Below are 20,605 nucleotides of genomic sequence, written 5' to 3'. Positions count from 1 at the left end.
GAATGTTCCATGTGCCCTCGAAAAGAAAGTATATTCTGCTGCTTTGGTTGTTGCTAAGGATCCATGAGTTACCTTGGTATTTTATATACTATTTAATTTAATTTATTTATTTTGTTTATTTATTTTTAAAGATTTTATTTTTATTCTCTACACCCAATGTGGGGCTTGAACTCACAACTCCAAGATCAAGAGTCAAATGCTCCACCAACTGAACTAGCTAGGTGCCCCCAATACTATTTCATTTTTTTAAATGTTTATTTTTTAGAGAGAGAGCGAGTATGTGTGCATGTGCAGGCAAGCAGGGGAGGGGCAGGGAGAGAGGGAGACAGAGGATCTGAAGCAGGCTCCATGCTGATAGTGGAGAGCCCAATGTGGGGCTCAAGCTGGCGAATTGGGAGATAGTGACCTGAGCCAAAGTTGGATGCTTAACCGACTGGGACACCCAGGCACCCTAATAGTATTTAATTTTTTTAAATTGCTATTTAGGACTCACTACATTGTTTTTATGACTGCTGGTGGGGTTGCAGCCTGCATTTTGGAAAACATTAGTCTAGAAAGATCATACTGAGTAAACAGGAGAGTTGCATAAGGTTAATGGAGAATGGTTGTGAAGCTCAGGTCCCATAGGGATTAATAAGCCACAATAAAGATTTTGGCACTTATTTTAGGTGTGATGGAAAATTATAACAATCCTCAAGATTTTTTTTTAAATATTTATTTATTTATTTATTTATTTATTTATTTATTTTTGAGAGAGACAGCATGTGAATAGGGGAGGAGCAGAGAGAGAGGGAGACACAGAACCTGAAGCAGGCTCCAAGCTGTCAACGCAGAGCCCGACGGGGGGCTCGAACTCACGAACTGTGAGATCATGACCTGAGCTGAAGTCAGACACTCAGCTAACTGAGCCACCCAGGCGCCCCTAAAAATTTTTAATGTTTTATTTATTTTTGACAGAGAGACAGAGCATGAGTGGGGGAAAGGCAGAGAGAGAGGGAGACACAGAATCTGAAGCAGGCTCCAGGCTCTGAGCTGTCAGCACAGAGCCCAACGCGGGGCTTGTGCTCACAGACCGCGAGATCATGACCTGAGCCTAAGTCAGAAGCTCAACGGACTGAGCCACCCAGGTGCCCCAATCCTCAAGATTTTTGATTTGAATGATAGGAATTTTAAAAAGATCAACTCTGGCTGCTGGGTGGACAGTGGATTAAAGGAGTGGGGCTAGAACAAGGTGGACAAAATGGCCCATAGGCCAAATCCTCACCACCTGTTTTTCTGAGGCCTGCAAGCTAAGAATAGTTTTTACACTTTGCATTTCAAGTTATTGGGAATGAATCAAAAGAAGAATAATATTTTATAATATGAAAATTATATAAAATTTGAACTTAAGTGTTCACAAATAAAGTTTTGTTGGAACACATTGGAGTTCACCTGTGTACATATAGTTTGTAATCACTTTTCTGCAGTAAGGCAGACTTGGGTATTTGCCCATAAAGCCTAAAATATTTACTCTGTGGCCCTCTATGGAAAAAGTATGTTGACCCTTGTATTAGAAGTGTAAGCAGCTATTATCAATAAAGAATCTATTGCAGAGTTCAGGAAAGAGATGATAGTGGTTTGGACTAGGGTAGCAGTATACATGAATACAAGGGGATGAGTATGGGAACTATTTTGGAGAGGGGGCTAAGAAGGCTTGCTGTTGAATTGGCATATGGGTGGAATTGATTGAAAAGTTATTTTTCCTTTACTGAAAAAGGAACCATCTAGCCAAAAAGTAAACAGATTATGTTGCATTTTCTTCTATATATTATATTTTAAAAGATAAAAGATGCATGTAATTATTAAAAGCAACTTTAATATAAAGTGAAATTTATATATTTGTCTGACATAAAAAGGCATTTAAATTGTAATCCTTGCTCTATAACTAGCTTCTTCCTATATATTTTAAATTTACTAATCTCTTTTCTACATATACGCTCATCCTAAATTTTAGGATTGTTCTGGGTTTAACAGTATAGCACATTGTTTTAAATGGCTTGCAAAGGTAAACTTAGGTGGAATACTTAGAAACCTAAACTATAGTTTCCTATAGGTTCTGTGACTATAGTATGTAATATTTCATTTGCATATGTGTGTCAGCTATCTCAAGGTGGTACTTTTTATTATCTTTAGGGATGAAATTTACTGATTTGGTTTTGATTTTTAAGTTTCCTTTTTCTTGTATAGCCCCCTGAGTATAATGGAAATAGTCTTTGAAACCTTAAAGCTAGAGTATCTGACATTTGCAATAAATTACTCTTTAAACAGCAATCTAAAGTTTTAAAACGTAGCAGTTGTTTCTGTCCATTTGCTGTACCTACAGTTTATAAAATTTTGTAAGAATTGTATTTATACAATTCTTTATACTTTTCTGGCTCTATCAAAAGGCTGACTAGATAATCCGAAAACCCTCTTGCTTCAAATCACCTAGGAATGCTAGCTAAAATACAACAAACAACCATTTAAATGAAGAGTTGAGCTTTCAGGAAATTAAGGGAAACACTCAGGATCCAAAAGTGAGAAAAAGACTGAAAAACAGAGGAGTGTCCTTAAAACCCTATACCTGTAGCAAAGCTGTAGATGAAGAAAAGAATCCATCCACCAGCACTGGGAGACTACAGAGAAGCTTGTAAGTAAGAATCTGCAGATATAGTCCTGTCTCTTGTTGGCTTGGAGTTTAATATTACCTACTTGGTCCATGAAAACCTAAACTGAGAAATAAATAATGAAAAGGATTGATAGGGGAGCAAAACCTCTGAGTTATGTGGAAGAAGCAAACTTAAAACATCCTTGATGTGACAAGCTTTCAAACTAGGTTGCCAGGATTCCCACAGTTAAGCTGCATAAAGATGAGTTTGCAATGCTCAATTTAAAAATTCAGGAGACAGTCACCCATTATTGATAATCACTAGGCACAACAAATAGGATTAAATCCTTAAGACCTGATAAGTATCATATAAAAACCATAAAATAAGTATGTTTAAAATGACTAAAATCTTAAGGAAATGAAAACATAAGGAAGTAAAACAAAAGATTTGGAAAGTAATCCAGTAAAACTTAGAGAAAAAAAAAGTCATTAAAAAAATAAATGGGTTAAAGTGATTGAATAAGGAATAAGTGAGATTTGGACACAGTATCAAGAATGCAAGAGAGAGAGCAAGAAAGAGGAAAAATAAGAAATGTTTAGAGACACAAATTGGAATGAGATGATCCAACATAATGTGTGTGTGTGTGTGTGTGTGTGTTTTATGTTTATTTGAGAGAGAGAGAGAAAGCACGCACATGATGGGGGGAGGGTCACAGAGAGGGAGACCAAGGATCCGAAGCAGTCTCTGCATTGTCCCATGAACCATGAGATCATGACCTGAGCCGAAGTTGACGCTTAACCAACTGAGCCACCCAGATGCCCCTCCAAAATAATGCTTAATGGAAGTTCCAATAGAAAACAGAGTAATATGGAGACAAAGTAATATTTGAAGAGATAATGGCTGAAAATATTGCAGAATTAATGAAGGGCAGAAGTCCTTAGATTCAGCAAGCCTAATGAGTCCCTAACAGGATAAATAAAAAATTAATCCTCCCCTAGACACCTCATGAAACTAAAAAAAATAGAGTTTTTATGGGTAGCATTTTCCTACCACTAAGATATTGAAATAAATTCACCTTAAATAAGGTTTAAGATGTTACTTTCCAGTAACAATCTGAAATTTTCACTGGTCTATCTGTATATTCACTATTCATCTTGTGACTAAGAGCTTCACTTTGTGAAGTTTTTTTATAAGTTTTTGCCATGGAACATTAGTATCTAAATATTAGTTAGCAGTGCTATGAGGAAAATATTTCTTTTCGCGACTAGTTTTCTTATTGAGGAATCTAATGAAATATGCCATCAAATAACTACCATTCAACTTCTTCCAAAATGTGTGGGAACTTTAAAGTCATTGACTAAAAATAGTAGCAAATCTTTGAAAAGTTTTAACAAAAATCTGTTACTTTTCCTTCTTGTCCACTCATTTAGTTCACTTTTAGGATTTTTTCTTTCTGTATCATGAAATTACTCATTTCTTTTTCCTTGTGGTTTCCATTCTGATTGTTCTTTTCCTGTTTATTTTTCGTACACTTTTGAGGAACAACTATATTTGCAAGTCACTTAAAATAGTTTATTCCTCCTATGTTTCAGAAGTTAAACAAAACCCACCTTGCTTTATTTAATTAGCCCTTCTTTTTTTATTTATTCCACCTTATTATTATATTACTGCACTAGCTAGTCAACAGATAAATATAATGGGCCCTCGGTGAAAATGATTACCTCCATAAATAATCTCATTTACCCTGTTGGGTCAACTGTTTTGATGTGGGCTGGAGTTAGGAGGAAGGTAATCTGCATGCTCCCAACACGTCAAACTTCACTTTGAAATATTCTGACTTCAGCCCTTACCAGCATTAATTATTTATTAATTTATGAAGTGAACATTCCCTGGTCATGTAAGCAGATGATGAGGTGAGTGAGTGAGTGAGTGTGTGTACAGTGTGTGTGTGTGTGTGTGTGTGTGTGTGTGTGTGTGTGTGGAGAGTGGGGAGAAGAGGATAGGAATCTCTGGCATCCTTTCCTCTTAGTATGCATACCTACTAGCATGTATACATTCACACTGCTTTTCCAAACTAGGTTTTCCCCTGTAAAACCACTTCTTAATATTCTATGCTTGTTGTTAGATCTTATTTTTAACCATTGTTATGTGCTAGTAAATGTGTATATGAGATGTAAAACTAAATCCGTTAAGCTTCTTTTATTTTTCTAGCTTCCAGTCTGTACTTTTGGACATTCTGTATTATTTAAATATCTTCTAAAAGTTTCTTTCCTTACTTATAGTCAGTCAATTATGAATTTTAAACTTAACTTTTATTTCAAACTGCACACTTAAAATTTTACTCCTTATGTTTGCAGTTGGTGTGCATACTATTTTATCAGGATATAAGTTTTTCAGCAAGGAAATGTTCCCATTTTCTTTGCACATTTCCATATGCAAAATGAGTTTAGATTTTTAAATTTTCTTTGAAATCACCAGGCTAAGTTTTTACAGTCATTCTTATCTAATATGTCTTGGATATTAAATTATGTTTGTATATTGTTATTTAGGTGACTATTATATGGTTAAAAAGATTTTGGAGGAAAACAGTTCAGGTGACTTGAACATAAATTGCGTAGATGTGCTTGGGAGAAATGCTGTTACCATAACTATTGAAAACGAAAACTTGGATATACTACAGCTTCTTTTGGACTACGGTTGTCAGGTACAAGGCTAGATAATTCTATCCAGTAGCTTCTAAGTACTGTTAGATATGCCATATTTTCTTCTTTCTTTCTAGTTTTCTTCCACTCCCCCCTCCCTTTCTTCCTTCTTTTTTTTTTCTTTCTTTCTTTCACCCTTTATTTGGTCTTGAGCCACTAAAAGTTTTAAAAACAAACCATGAAAAAGCCTTTTTATAAAAAGTGTATTTTGACTTGATTTATCTTTTTCCTCCAAATTTTGACTTTTTCCTTCCTTATAAATGTTTTATAACATCTGACAGGTAAATTATCATGACTTATTAAAGATGGCTTTGTTTTTATTACTTATGTTATTACTATTTATATTATATATCTAAAAATAGTACAAATGTTCTGGAAGTGTCAGGGAAACAGATTTTTCTGTGGCCCGTTTAATTTACAAACAAAAGAACAAAATGCTCCTGACTCACAATGCAATTTTTAACTTGACTTTTATTTTGTCCTTTTAAATTTTATTAATTTTTCCTTTTTGTCTGAAGTTTAGTGTTTGCTTATAACTAAAAGTGAAAAAAAAATTTTAACTGGAAAATATAGACCTTTCTGTTTGTCTTCATATCAATTCAGGTAGAAAAGCAGGCATGCATATAAGTCTTGAAAGAATTCAGCCAAGAGATTGTGAAGGAAATTTAATAATATTATTTTCCTTTTCTTTTGGGTTTGCTTATGATGGGAGCACATGAATTCTTGCACTTCTTTTTTTCTTTCAAATAGTATGATTGTTTGCTCTGTTGGAGCTTCAAATTAATGAGGCTTTTTATTTTAGTGGCATCAGGAAGCACTCACAGAAAATTTAAAAAATATAAGTAAGTTTTATGTGTATTTTTACTGTGTGTATATATACATATGCATTACAATATATGACACTTCCAGTGTACATGCATATTTGGAGTAGAAAAAGAAATTGCCTTCCCGGCAATTCCAGTTATCTAGAACACCCCTGAGAACCAGAAAGTAACAAAAAAACATCTCTGAGCAGTAGGTGCCGTGAATTTTTCCATTTATGAACTTTAGTCAATAGAGTACTGGAGCTCTCCTTCAACTTTAACAAACTTATAATACTTACTCTTCTAATCCATAGAGAATTAGAGGGGCAACAGAAGGGACATGAGGGCTGCAGAAAAACAAAATGGGGCACAGTACCTCTGACTCTCTTTAATAAAGAGGTCAAAAGCATTACATATCTGATAATCTCTGAAGAAGTTGTATGTTGGGATGGTAATCAATGTTTATAACAATGGCCCAGAATAAGTGAGGAAAAGTTAAATTATATTCAGTACCTATTGTTTTGGAAGAAAGAAGAATATGTATAGTACTTCTGAAAGCAGAAAGCTTCCATCAAAATAGTTTAAATTTCAAAGTGAAACGCTTAAAGGCATAAGCTTCAGTGACCTAGAAAATAGTTATAAAGAAGGACCCTGATGATTCTGGATAAAAGAAATATTATAGTATGATAATCATTTTTATCTTTTTACATACATGATCCTGTGTATATAATAATTCTGCAGTATACATGGTTCCTGATCACATTTGAACATCATAGCCAGCCTATATAGCTGTTATGTTTTATAGACTGGAAAACTGAGGCTCATAGACTTTAATGAATTGCCCAAAGTTCTAAAGTGAGTGAGAGGAAAGCCAAGATTTGAACCTGATCTTCTGACTGCAAATCCCATGCTCTTTCCAGTTCACTGTGTTCTGTCTCAGGTTATCTCCGTCTTACCTATCAATCAACAGATGTCCAAAGCCTTTGGTTGGGTGTGATTGTGGAAATGAATAAGTAAAACATGAGGTCTGTACTAAAGGATATTAAAACTAATTGGACAATGAAAGTATAGTTGACCCTTGAACAATACAAATTTGAACTGCATGGGTCCATTTATATGTGGATTTTTTACAGTGTAATACTGTAAATGTATTTTCTCTACCTTATGATTTTTGTAATAACGTTCTTTTTTCTAGCTTACTTTATTGTTAGAATACAGTATATAGTACACATAACATGCAAAATATATGTTAATTGACTGTTATTGGTGAGGCTTTGGTCAACATGTTATTAGTAATTGAATTTTGGGGGTGTCAAAAGTTATATGCAGATTTTTGAGTATGTGGGGGGTGGACACCCCTACCTAACCCCTGTATTTTTCAACTGTACATATGAATTTCTAATCAGTTAAATAATGCAGAAGTGTATTTGATAAGTACTGAGTGTATTGTAATACTTGACCCTTGTGTATTACTTTGAGGTTAAAAAGTGCTATTATGTATTTTATCTTGCGTTATGCTAGTGGCTCTCAGCTGGACAATTTTGCTCTCCAGGGGACATTTGATAATATCTGGAGACATTTTTGGTTTCGCAACTGGTGGATGGACCACCACTGGCATGTGGTAGGTGGAGGGTAGGGATACTGCTAAACATCCTGCAGTGCACAAGACAGCCCCACAACAAAGGATTATCGGGCCCCAAATGTCAATAACGTCACTATTGAAAAACCATGTTTTATGGTTAAACTTTTGTGCTTTACAACAGATGTTTTGGAAACATAGAAAAGAGAAAGTCACTGTGTATCTGCTATCAAGGTTTCATGGAAGAGTGTCATTTGAGCTCAGCTTTCAAACATTAATAATTATCAATATTTATGTAGTGCTATTGTATGCTAGGAATCTTAAATATATTCACTTCCTTAGTCCTCACCACAGCCCTATGAGATAGGTACTATTATTATTTCCATATTATAGTGGAGAGAACCAGTATACAAAAAGGTTAAGTAACATGCCCAAAGGTACAACACAAATGGCAGACTTGGAATTTGAACCCAGGTTCTGGCTCCAGGGTCCATGCTTTTACCTACTACTGAAACTACTCTCAAAAATGTACAGATAGCTCTGGAATAGGAGATGTGGAAAAGGATGTAAACAAAAACACATGCAATGTATATTTTTGAGACAATGGATAATTTAGCCTTCTGAGGAAATTATTTGGGCTGGATGGTAGTGGGAAATATCTGGAAAAATAACTAAAACAAAACTAATAAAAAGGGCCTGAATGCCAGGCTAAGGAATTTGGGTGTATAGATAGTGGGGTCATTAAATGATTTTTGAGGAAGAATGTGATGTGTCCAGTAATATTTTAGGAAAACCATTGTAGTGGCTGTGTTCAGTATAGATTAAAAAATGGAAAGTGGGGAAGGCCATAGCTTGGGTGAACAGTTTTTACAGTAATCCAGATATGAAGAGTTTAAAGCCTGAACTAGAATAGTAGCTACAAGAATAGGAGGAAAAATGGCAGATGTGAAAGATGTTATGAAGGAAGAGTTGATAGAACTTAGTATTTAAATTTGGAGGGGAGAATTTAAAAAGTCTAGGATGATTTGGAAATGTTAAACATAGGTGGCTGGGAGAAGGATGAAAGAAGTTAAGTCAAGCGTGGGGCAGAGAAATGTGAATTCTGGTTTTAGTCCTATTTATTTAGGGGGTATCAGGCAGTCTCCAATACACAGTTACACATGAAGATTAAATCTCTAGGGAGAGGTCAGACTGGAGAGATAGAGCAGTCATGGACGTGGGATGATCACCTGCATCATGAAAGTGGATGAAATTACCGAGGAGAGCAAAGGGCTCGTGCTGATTCTCAGGGAACATCTATGCTAATAAAGGCAATAGAAGGAAAGGGTTCCATTAAAGGAGTTTGGGATAGTGCAGCATTGTGAACACCAAAGAAAGAGTTTTAATGTGTTGCTTAGAAATCAAAGAAAATGAAGGAGTAGAAAAGGCACTGGATTTTGAAACTGGCATCAGTAGAGTTAGAGAACATGATATGCATGGGTTTGAGAAATTTGACAAAGTGAGAGAAAGAAAACTTGAGTGGTGAAAAGAAAGACAGGATCAAGTCAGCTTAGCAAAGAGTGAGGAAGTATTTCATGTTTTGGGAGATGGGAGCTAGGACTGTTTTTTCTATAAATGAAGGACCAAGTTCCTATAGAAGACAGAAAAACATTAAGTAGAATACCAAGGTGGAAAACAGCTTTGGAAAGAAAATAAGAAGCTTCTTACTTTGAGCTTAGGGGAAAGAGTATGGGAATTGTTGAAAAGACATTCTGAGATGGGAAGGAATATAGCAAGCATCCTCGTTAATACATAATAAGTATACATATTGAATACATTGGTATAAGGGAGGGATGGTCAAATATTTGTGAGAAATTGGGAAGCAAAACTAATGACCTTTTGTCCTAACAATATTTTAAAAATTATTTGAAACTTTTTCATTCAGAACTTCCTTTATCAAATAAATATGATTTGTGCAGAATAAGTTAATCGTAACTCCTTATTTACATGATTTTTTTTACACAGTTTTTATTCCTGAAGCTTATCCTTTTAAGCATTGAAAGATTTAACATGAATCTTTCTTTATTCTTCACAAAATAGTGTATCTGAATATAATTTAACTTTACCATCATAAGTGGGAATCATTGAGAATATATTTGTTTTATTTTGCTTTATATAATCTGAAAATATTAACATGTTTGTCCTTACATTATATGGCTTCAGACTGCTCTGTTTGATAGCGATTTTGCTATATTCATATTTTATCTTTTCATTGGTCAGCTTTTAGCAATTTTTTCACTTCTTTCTATTTCGTTAGTTTTAACCTAGCTGTTTCCTTATTCAGTAAAGACTTGGAGAATACTTGGGAAAGCCAGTTTTCCTTCATTTATAGACAACTCTTAAGTCAGTATGATTGAGGCAATTCCTCCTGGGAAATAATGCCCATGAAGTTAGTTTGTGACAGCTCAATATAGTTATTTTGGAAATTTGCAGTTGGATCCATGGCTATGTTTCAGATAGTTGGAGTTGACTGGTACTTTGACTTGAAGAGCAGTGCCATTACTATAATTAGCTTTATAGGTTAAAATTAATCATAAGTGAAATGTTTAGTAGTAATGAATACATAATTCTTTTTGTTTGCTTCACCTGACCAAGTATGGTAAAAACTGAAGAGAAATGTTTGCAAAGTAGAAGAAGAATGATGCTAAATTCAAAGAATAGGCTACAGCCCAGTGAACCCTAAAAGTTTTAAGGGATAAAATAATTACATTTCTCATTAGAGTGGGGGGTTTTTCCTGTGGCAATATATAGGCAGTTCCTAATGATTGAATGTGGCCCCCAATTCTTTCTTTGGTGTGCTTAGTCTTATTTTTAGATATCCAAATAAAGTCTTCCATTTTTAGTCCTATTTTTGACATCTAGAGAAAGTGAATGGAAGTTTTATTCTTTTCAGCTACAAAGAATACTAAAGATCTGATAGAGTTTCATTTTCAAAAGAGAGAGGATGTTGATATAGATGGTTGTCAAAGACTATGACAGTTTTTCAAGTGTACAAATTGAAAATAATCGAGTCATTTTTTAAGATTAAAACATTATTTATCCCCATGTTTCCCTTCTCTCTTTATAGCTTTCTTTAAGAAAACAAAACAAAACAAAACAAAACAAAACAAAAAGAAACACAGAAACCTGATGTCACAGTTGCCAAGTATAATAATAGGACTGTAGACTTTGTTGCAGTGTTGGAAAGTCCCTATTCTCAGCTTCTGTTTACTTATTCTTCCAGTCAAAGTTGGAGTTTCAAAATGAACTATAGTTTGGGATTTTTAAAACTATAAAGTCACTTCTCCATCTTGTCTCTAAGGACATTGGTGGCCTAGTTTTTTGTGGCTTTTACTTGATAAGATTGCTAATATCAATGTCAAATTTGTACCATTTCAGTCAGCTATGTATGTTTTAAAGTTGAGAACAGAGGGCTCCCCTTATCCTCATGGTTGCATTGATGGTAATTTTTATTAGACTGAACATACCCTGTACCAGTAGTAATAGTCCTTGGCAATTTCTTTAATACATCTGGAATGTTAAGATTCTTTTGGTTCAAAGTTCAAAAGTAAAGATCTTGAAAAAAATTTGCAACTTTAAATATGGCATGGATCCATTAATAAACCCTTCTCTTCAAGCATTTATTATTTCACCAGTTTATGCAATGAAACCAGGACAGAAATTTGTGTGTGTTGTGGTACACAAAAGTACTGCTAAGGCCAGCAAATGTACTATTTATTTGGATAGTCTAAATTTTTAAATATTTAATATTACTGTATATAATACAGTTTAAATTTAAAGAGTTTTATTTAGGAATTAGTAAAAATAAATAGTTTACCTTTTTATCCTCCATTTTCATTTTTAACCTTTTTTTTTTTTTTGAAGTCCGCAGATGCACTTTTGGTGGCAATCGACTCTGAAGTAGTGGGAGCTGTTGATATACTACTTAATCATCGACCAAAACGATCATCAAGACCAACTATAGTAGTTAGTACTCTTAACTATTTATTAATTTGGATTTTTAAACCAAAATAGATCTGCCCCATTGCCATTTTTTTTCTTCCCCCAAATTTATTTTGTTCTAAAGAAATAGTTTTTTCTACTGTAAGGTAGTGCCTTAAAGTAAGTAGACACTTTGAAGAATAATTAATATTGCTTTCAGGAAACCTTTTTAAAGTTAGTGATATTTCCATAACTTTGTCAGTGTGGATCAGTATTTTTAGTTTTGAACATTCTATAGATTAAGTTGAAAATTCAGGTTAGTTTCCAAATGGATTTACAAATTAAATATATACAGTGAAACCATAAAACTGGAAGAAAATGTAGGTGAATATTTAAGTGATTAGGAGTGGAAAGACTTTGTAAACTTAAAAGCAAAGGACAAAAATCATAAAAAGCAATGGCACAACCATTGGCTGTATAGAAGTTAGATCTCTGAAATTCAGACATTGAAAAAATTTAGAAAGCAGATGGATAATTGGAAAATATATTTCCTATATATCACAAATTAATCTTAATAATTGACAAATTGATGAAAAATATCAAGATGAGAAAAGGACATGAAAAACATCTCAGAAAAAGATTAAAAGTTACTACTAATAAAACATGAAATACTAATTTTTGCTTGTCAAATTAGCAAACATTTTTAAAAATAATGATCATTGATGGCAAGGGAGTAGTACAGTCTCACACACAATTGGTAGGGAGGGTATTTTGGGAAGCAATTTGGCAGAATGTGTCATAAACAAGAAAGATGCTCATATTTTTTAGTGCTTCCTTCTCTAGAAGCTGGTCAGAAATGTGGACAAAAATGTTAATTGTGATCTTATTTGTAGCAATGAAAAAACCATATGACACAATTTAAACACCCCCAAATAAAAGATGGGAAATAGTAATAATTATATATATATTAAAATGGTATTTTTCAAAGAATATATACAAACCTGAACAAATATCACATAAGTCAAAAAATGAGAATAGTAAACTGGACATACAATATATAGTCCAAAGTTAAAAACATGCACAGACAAGGAACTATGAAATGTAGCAAAATGTTACCTCACAGCAGTCATCTCATTGCTAAATTAAGGGTATTTTTTGTGTTACTCCTTTTTTCTTTATTGCTTTTGTAATTAGGAAGATAGCCACTAATCAAATTCTACTTTAAAAATGATATATTTGTTATATATCAAAATTTAACAATTACAACCTTCATTATTGGTGAGGAGGTAGTAAGACAAGCAGTTTAAATAATTGCTGGTTGTGTAAACTGGCTATACTCAGAAAAATATTGTTTTACAAAAGAATTATAACTTGGTTACAGATTATCTGCCATTATCTGAGAACAATGAGAAACTCTGCTAAATTGCATACTTTATCACATATTAACTGAAATATTTTACTTTCATTTAGATATTACAAAGTTTGTGTAAGCATGACTTTCTCCAGAGGAGTGTACCAACTAGTTTAAGTTGTGGCAAGAGACCAACAGGAGCAGAGAAAAAAAGGCCAAGAATACAGCCCCTGTCCAAAGGGTCAGAAATATCTAGACTCCTATTCAATTTTCTGTCACCTGTCTTGCAGTCATGATTATATTTTGGTATACTTATTCCACTTTCTAGCCTTTTAACCCCTTTACTTTTTTGGCAGGGAGTAGGGGTGTAACCTGCCAGGGTACTGGAGCAGCTGACTGGCATTCTTTTATCACCATTACCACTGTCAGTCGAATCTTGAGTTGTACTCAGTGAAAAACACTTTGTACTTCATCTGTAACCAAAAGGCTTATCCAGCCTTTGCTTGAGTACTTCCAGTGAGGGCAGGATCACATTTTAACAGCCCTAATACTTTTTGACAGGCAATGTCAAATATTTTTATACACTTTTTTTTTTTTATCATTTCAGTGAATTCATTCTGTATTCTTGGCTTATCAAAATTGTCTATTGATAAATTTTGACTTTCTAATACAGGTGGGGTGTTTTTTTTTGGTAGTATGATGAGCAATTAAATTATGAATTTTAATCTTCTAATGTTTTTCATGTTAAGTATGTTTTATAGGAAAACTGAGGACATTTTTCTTTTAAGAGAATAAATATAATTTTCTTCTCTATAACCAGTAATAAGGAGAGAAAGGGCTAAATTTTTAGACTTCTTTCTTATTTTTAAATAAATTCATTAATTTAAAGTCCCCAATAAATAAATGGGAAGTACATAAAGAAACTATTCATAAAAGAAGAGGAAAACAGCTTAAGTATGTCAAAAAATAGTAAAATTTAACTAGTAAATTAATATTTCATGGTAGGTTTTTTTTGTGTGTTATAAATTGGGAATGACCGTGCCTAGTGCTGCCTAGCTAAAGTGTGAAATGGGTACATTCCTATATTATTGGCAGTGTAAAATATGAAAAGAATTTTGGTAATATATATCAAAAGCTTCAAAACTGTTCATGGCCTTTAGACCTATTATTCGACTTCAGGGGTTCTGTGGTTAATGAGTTTATCCCAAATTTCAAAAAAGCTGTATTCATAAAGATGTTTGTGGTAGGTTGTTTAAATAAAGAAAATAAAATATCTTGAGCATAGATATATGAATTTTCTTAAATTGCATACTAAATTCTAAATACATGAATTTTATTTCCCAGAAATTCTGGGCTGTAGCTTGTTTTTGCCCCCCCCCCCCACCTTTTTTTTTAACAGAGGGTGAGAGAGAAAGAGAGAGAGAGTTCAAATGGGGGAGGGACAGAGAGAAAGGGAGAGAGAGAATCCCAAGCAGGGTCCATGCTGTCAGCATGGAGCCTGATGCGGGTCTTAACCCCATGAACCGTGAGATGATGACCTGAGTGGAAACCAATAGTCAGACAACTGGCTGAATCATCATGGAGCCCCTGGGCTGTAGCTTTATGAGATTATTAAAAGGGTCCTTGGACTTCAAAATATTAAGGACCATTGTTTTGTTTTGTTTTGTTTAATGTTTTATTTTTTGTTTTTGAGAGAGAGAGAGAGAGACAGTGAACAGGGGAGGGGCAGAGAGAGGGAGACACAGAATGCAAAAACACGGTCCAGGCTCCAAGCTGTCAGCACAGAGCCCAATGCAGGGCTCAAATTCACCAACTGAACTGTGAGATCATGACCTGAGCCGAAGTCAGATGGTCAACAGACTGAGCACTCCAGGTGCCCAAGGACCATTGTTTTTAATCATTGATGCCAAATCACTTATATCAAAGATGTCCCTAAAAGGAGGTGTATTAGAGGTCTAGAAGGAGATACTATAAAATGTTTGTTGCTTTGGAGGAATATGGGAATTTTTATTCTTTCTGCTTTTCTATATTGTTCGGATATTTTATAATGTGTACGTATTACTTTTATGATATTAATAAAAATTACCAAAAAAATTCTGTGAACTTGATAAGCTTATGCAATGGAATCAAACAGCTCTCCCGGAAATGTGTGTGAAAAAGTGAGAAGTATTGGGAAGAGTATGCAATAGTCATAAAATAATCAACCATTTTATTTAACCCTGATTCTTTATTTACATAGTTTCTTTTTTCATGTCATGCCATCACCAGGCCCATGAGCCCATGTAGTGAAAGCAGAAAGAAACTATTCATAAAAGAAGGCTCCAGTGTAATACAGACCTGAGTTCTGATCTGCATTTTGCCACTCTGTTGCATAGCTTGGGCACATTAACTTCTCTGAGCCTCAGTTTCTTCATGGGGATTATAATGCTCAATTTTGCGGGCTAATATGGGGATGAAATGAGGTGATAAATGTAAAGTGCCTAACAGTTTCAGGAGTGACTCATTAATAGTAGTTATGATTGTTAGTGTTTTCGTGCCTTTGTAACAGGAAGTAGTATAGGTATTGATTGGGAATATGTAGAGAATTCTACAAAATGAAGAGTGCTTCCTATTTACTTATCCCTTTCAGGCAGCTTCACTGCTATCAATGTGGCAAGATTTGCCATAGAGGTGGAATTTTTAAAATTTTTCTCATGCATTTATACTCTGCCTATTTTTAACATTTCTGTTTTTCCTTTATATTCTTTTTCTAAGATTCTTGTTATCATTGTCATGCATGTTTCCATAATCTTGTGACAATTAAACACTTTTTTCTAAAGTATTTCTCTAGGTATCTTCACTTCTTTGTTACAAAAATAGAACTCCAGATGTATGAATGTATCCTATTGAAGATTTTTGACTGTCATGATTTATTGTATTTATTAATTAAAATTGAGTTTTCAGGTTTCAAAAAAAATTTAGTCCTGGTAAAGTGTTATCATATTTCTTAATATAATTCTTAAGTTCTTTGTGCATTCTGATTTTTTCATTTCATTTTCAGACAAATGTGTTGTTTTGCAGTCATAAATAATAATTTTGGACATTTATATAAATATTTTTCAGAAACTAATGGAGCGAATTCAGAATCCTGAGTATTCAACAACTATGGATGTTGCACCTGTCATTTTAGCTGCTCATCGTAACAACTATGAAATTCTTACAATGCTGTTAAAACAGGATGTATCTCTACCCAAGCCCCATGCAGTTGGCTGTGAATGCACATTGTGCTCTGCAAAAAACAAAAAGGACAGCCTCCGACATTCCAGGTTAGAAAGTTAAGGTTTTGATGAATAGGTGTGTGATACAGTAAGGTATGTCAGTGAAATTTTTGTTGTTTATCTTTCTATGCAGCTTTTAAGAAATATGGTACTGGGATGCCTTATGAAAGCTAAACTTCTAGTTCTTTTGCTTAGTATGAGTTTTACATTTTTAAAAAATGTTCACTAAATGATGAATAATTAGCAAAATCCTTCAAATTATGAAAGGTTAACCTCATACTTCTACTGGTGGGGCTTGAAGACACTATTTGCTTTTTGAAAGCAGAGTTTATTAATCTAAGAGAATTTTCAAATAATGGAAGGGGTGGAGATACCCCTTCTTATTTATAAGGAAATAAATATTTCCTGTCTGACTAAATATTTAACTTATTATGCCTCTTACTTCCCCTTTCACACAGTATGCAAGTTTTTTTCTCTTCCCATTATCCCCAGTCAAAATGTTAAGAACAACTGAGGAGAAAATGAACAAGAGAGTATCCCATTTTGGACAGGTTGAGCAAGATCACATACATGGGCATGTTGTATAAGGTTCTGGGCTAGACTTGAGATCTAATTTTCAGCATAAGCCTATATATAAATCATCTATGTAGTAATCAAATATAGTTGAAATTGTATCACATATAATATTTACTGTGGAAATGTGGTCTCGAAGTCCTAAGAAGCCTGTTGACAAGCTGTTCTTACAGTATATGAAATTAGCTTTAAAGCTGCAAAGTATTCACCCTTACTTCTTCCTTACCTTAAGAACAGATCTTTGGTAGATTGACAGATAGTGACAATCCATAAATTGAGAAAGTCTCCTGGGAATCAATTTAATGTTTATTTGCAGAGGTTGAGCTGAAAAATTTTTTATTTTCAAGTTGATTTACAGTGAGATCTGTGTTTCTTTTTGATAAGATCAGGTTGATAGCTATGGCTTTATCATTTACTTTTTAGTTTTAAAATGACTAGTCTATAAGATGACCAACAGAAATGATCTTTAAGGCCTCTTCTAGTTTTGAAATCCTTTATTAATATTAAATATAAATATTTCCAGATTGTATGCTTGTTAGATAGGTGTGTAGTTGAAGCAGCTGAGGGTAGAGGAGTTGGAGCTGGAGAGAACACTCAGCCTGGCTTCGTTTGAGGCGGGGAAGATGCTTTGTTCTGAAATATTTTAGAGAAAGAAAAGAGAAAGGAAACCATAAAACAGACTCTTAACTATAGAGAACATACTGAGGGTTGCCAGAGAGGAGGTTGGCGGGGGGATGGGTTAAATGGGAGATGGGTGTTAAGGAGGACACTTGTAATGAGCGCTGGGTGTTTATTATATGTAAGTGATGAATCACTAACTTCTACTCCTGAAACTAATATTACACTATATGTTAACTAACTGGAATTTAAATTAAAACTTGAAACAAAACAAAATAAAGTAAGATGAAATAAAATCAGGTAATTGTCTTTCATCTTTTATGTTTTTTTTAATATTTTTGGTTATACTGTGCCCTTTGCATTTGTAGATAAAGCTTAGAATGAATTATCATTTTTTATAAAAATACTTGCTTGAATTTTTTTTTTTTTTTTAAGTAGGCTCCACACCCAACGTGGGGCTCAAACTCACAACTCTGAGATTAAAAGTCATGTGCTCTACTGACTAAGCCAGCCAGGCACCCCAAATTTTTAAGAGAAGTTGCATTAAACCAATTTGGAGAGAATTGGCATGTTAATAATATTAAATCATTCAAACTGTGAACATGGTATATCTCTCCATTTTATTAGATCTTCCTAATTACTCAGCAGTGTTTTCTAGTCTTCATTGTATAGGTCTTATACTTCTTGTTTACAATTCATTCCTAAGTATTTTATCTGTTTTGATAATACTGCACATGAGTTGCTTTCTTACTTTCATTTGCAGATGGTTCATTGCTAGTATATAGAAATAAAACAGATTTTTTGTATACAGGTTTTGTATCTTGTAATCTCACTAAACTCACTTATTAGTTCTAATAGGGTGTTTTGTTTGTTTGCTTGCTTGCTTTTTAGATTCCCAAGGATTTTTTACATATAAGATTATATCATCTGTAAATAGAGATAGTTTTACTTCTTTTCCAGTCTTTGGGCCTTCATTTTTCTTGCTTTATTACACTTACATTTTCTTGCTTTATTATCCAGGGTGATGTTGAATGTAAGTAAGACTGAATATCCTTGCCTTTTCTGGACTTTCTATTTGGGAAAGAATTCAGTCTTTTAACATTAAGTATGATGTTAGCTATAAGTTTTTCATTGATTTCCTTTATAAGAATAAGTAAATTCCTTTATATTTCTAGTTTTTGAGGGTTTTTTTTTTTTTTAAATCAAGAATTGATTTGGGATTTTTGCGAAATGCTTTTTTGCATCTATTAAGTTGCTCATATGGTATTTGTTCTTTATTCTATTTATATGATGTATTATATTAATTTATGTTCAGATGTCAAACTAACCTTGCATTCCTGGCATAAACTCCACTTGGTTGTGTTATATAATACATCTTAGGGGTTACTGAATTCATTGTGCTAGTATGTTAAGTATTTTTGTGTGCATGTTCATGAGGGATAGTGTTCTATAACATCTTTTTCCTATGTCTTGTCTTGCTTTGACATCAGGAGAACACTGGTCTCATAAAATAAGTTTTGAAATATTTCCACCTCCTCTATTTTCTGACACAGTATTGTTTAGGACAGACACTATTTGTTCCTTCCTTACATGTTTGATAGAATTCATCAGTGAAGCCATTTGGATCTAGATTCCTTCTTGGCAGGATGGCTTTTAATTTCTAAGTCAATTTTCTTAATATAGGGTTCTTTGGATTTTCTGCTTATTCTTGAACCTGTTTGATAATTTGTGATGGACTAGGAATTTTTCCATTCCATCTATGTTGTCTAATTTGGCATAAAGTTGCTCATATTCCTTTAATATTTTTCCTTTCTGTAGGATCTCTTTTTATTTTCTTATTTGTGTCTTCTCTTTTTTTATTGGTCATTATAGCCCAGAAATTGCCCGGCTACAGTCTTCAGGTCAAATCCAGCCCACCAACAGTTTTTATAAATAAAGTTTTATTGAGATATAGCCAACCATTCGTTAATTTATTGTCTGTTGCTGCTATCACTATATAACAGTAGAGTATTTCTCAAAGCCTAAAATGGTTATTATCAAGCCATTTACAGAATGAGTTTGCTGATTCCTAATCTACCTAAAGGCTTGTCAGTTTTATTGATCTCTTCCAAGAAACATTAATTTCATTCTTCTCTGCTGTTTTTCTTTTTTATTGCTTCTGCTTGGATTTTTATTATCTCTTTCTATTTATTTTGGGTTTGATTTGCTCTTCTTTTTCTAGCTTCTTAAGTTAGAATTTAGCTTATTGATTTTAGATTTTCTTTATTTTTAATGTAAGTATGTTCAAGATATTTTCTAATTATTTTGTGATTTCTTTGATTATTAATATTATTATTATTATACTTCATTTTTAAGAGAAGTTTTAGGTTTAACAAAACTGAGCAGAAAGTACAGAGTTCCTACATACTACCAAATTCACTCCCTCCCCAGTTTCTTGAAGATCAGCATTCCTCACTTGTGTGATATCTTTGATTCAATAGATGAACAAACATTGACCCATAATTATCACCCAGATAATTAGGGTTCACTCTTGGTGTTGTACATTCCAAAGGTTTTGACAAATGTATAAGGACATGTAGCCACCATTCATAGTTTCATAGAAAATAGTTTTACTACCCTAAAAATCCCCTACATTACACCTATTTGTCCCTGCCTCACCTCAAACCCCTGGCAACCACTGATTTTTTTTTTTTTTTTTATTGTCTCAATGGTTTTAACTTTTCTGTAATGTCATATAATTGGAGTCATATATAGTATGTAGCCTTTTCACATTGGATTCTTTCACTTAGTCATACACGTAAGTTTCCCTCACATGTTTTCATGGCTTGACAGTGCATATCTTTTTAATATTGAACAATATTTTATTGTATGAATTTTCTACAGTTTATCCATTCACCTACTGAAAGACATCTTAATTGCTTCCAAATTTTGGCAGTTATGAATAAAGCTGTTAGAAACATTCATGTACAGGTTTTTGTGTGGACATAAGTTTTCAATTCATTAGATAAATACCAAGAAGTGTGATTGCTGGATCATATGGTAAGAATATGTTTACTTTTACAAGAAACTATCTTCCAAAGTACCCACACCATTCAGCATTCCTACCAACAAAGAATGAGAGTTGATGTTGCTCCA

At 33.5% G+C, this 20,605-nt stretch overlaps 1 protein-coding gene across 7 annotated transcripts in view; it reads left to right on the top strand.

Moving 5' to 3' along the window:
• TRPC1 (transient receptor potential cation channel subfamily C member 1) overlaps window positions 1-20,605 on the top strand; it is a 66,075-nt gene that overhangs the window by 9,253 nt on the left and 36,217 nt on the right. For 2 of the 7 annotated variants that reach the window (XM_060638847.3, XM_060638844.3), the window contains exons 2-4: window positions 5,177-5,331; window positions 11,615-11,716; window positions 16,125-16,327. In XM_060638847.3, the coding sequence (XP_060494830.1) occupies window positions 5,177-5,331; window positions 11,615-11,716; window positions 16,125-16,327 (460 nt within the window). Of the gene's footprint in view, window positions 1-1,907; window positions 2,669-5,176; window positions 5,332-11,614; window positions 11,717-16,124; window positions 16,328-20,605 lie in introns of those variants that run through there. The other 5 variants (XM_060638852.3, XM_060638848.3, XM_060638843.3 and 2 more) reach the window with 4 other exon arrangements.

The sequence above is a fragment of the Panthera onca genome, chromosome C2, assembly GCF_046562875.1.
Source record: "Panthera onca isolate mPanOnc1 chromosome C2, mPanOnc1 haplotype 2, whole genome shotgun sequence".
In the NCBI taxonomy this organism is placed as follows: domain Eukaryota; kingdom Metazoa; phylum Chordata; class Mammalia; order Carnivora; family Felidae; genus Panthera; species Panthera onca.
The sequence above is the reverse complement of the archived record's forward strand: the minus strand, read 5'-3'. Positions and strand labels throughout refer to the sequence as shown.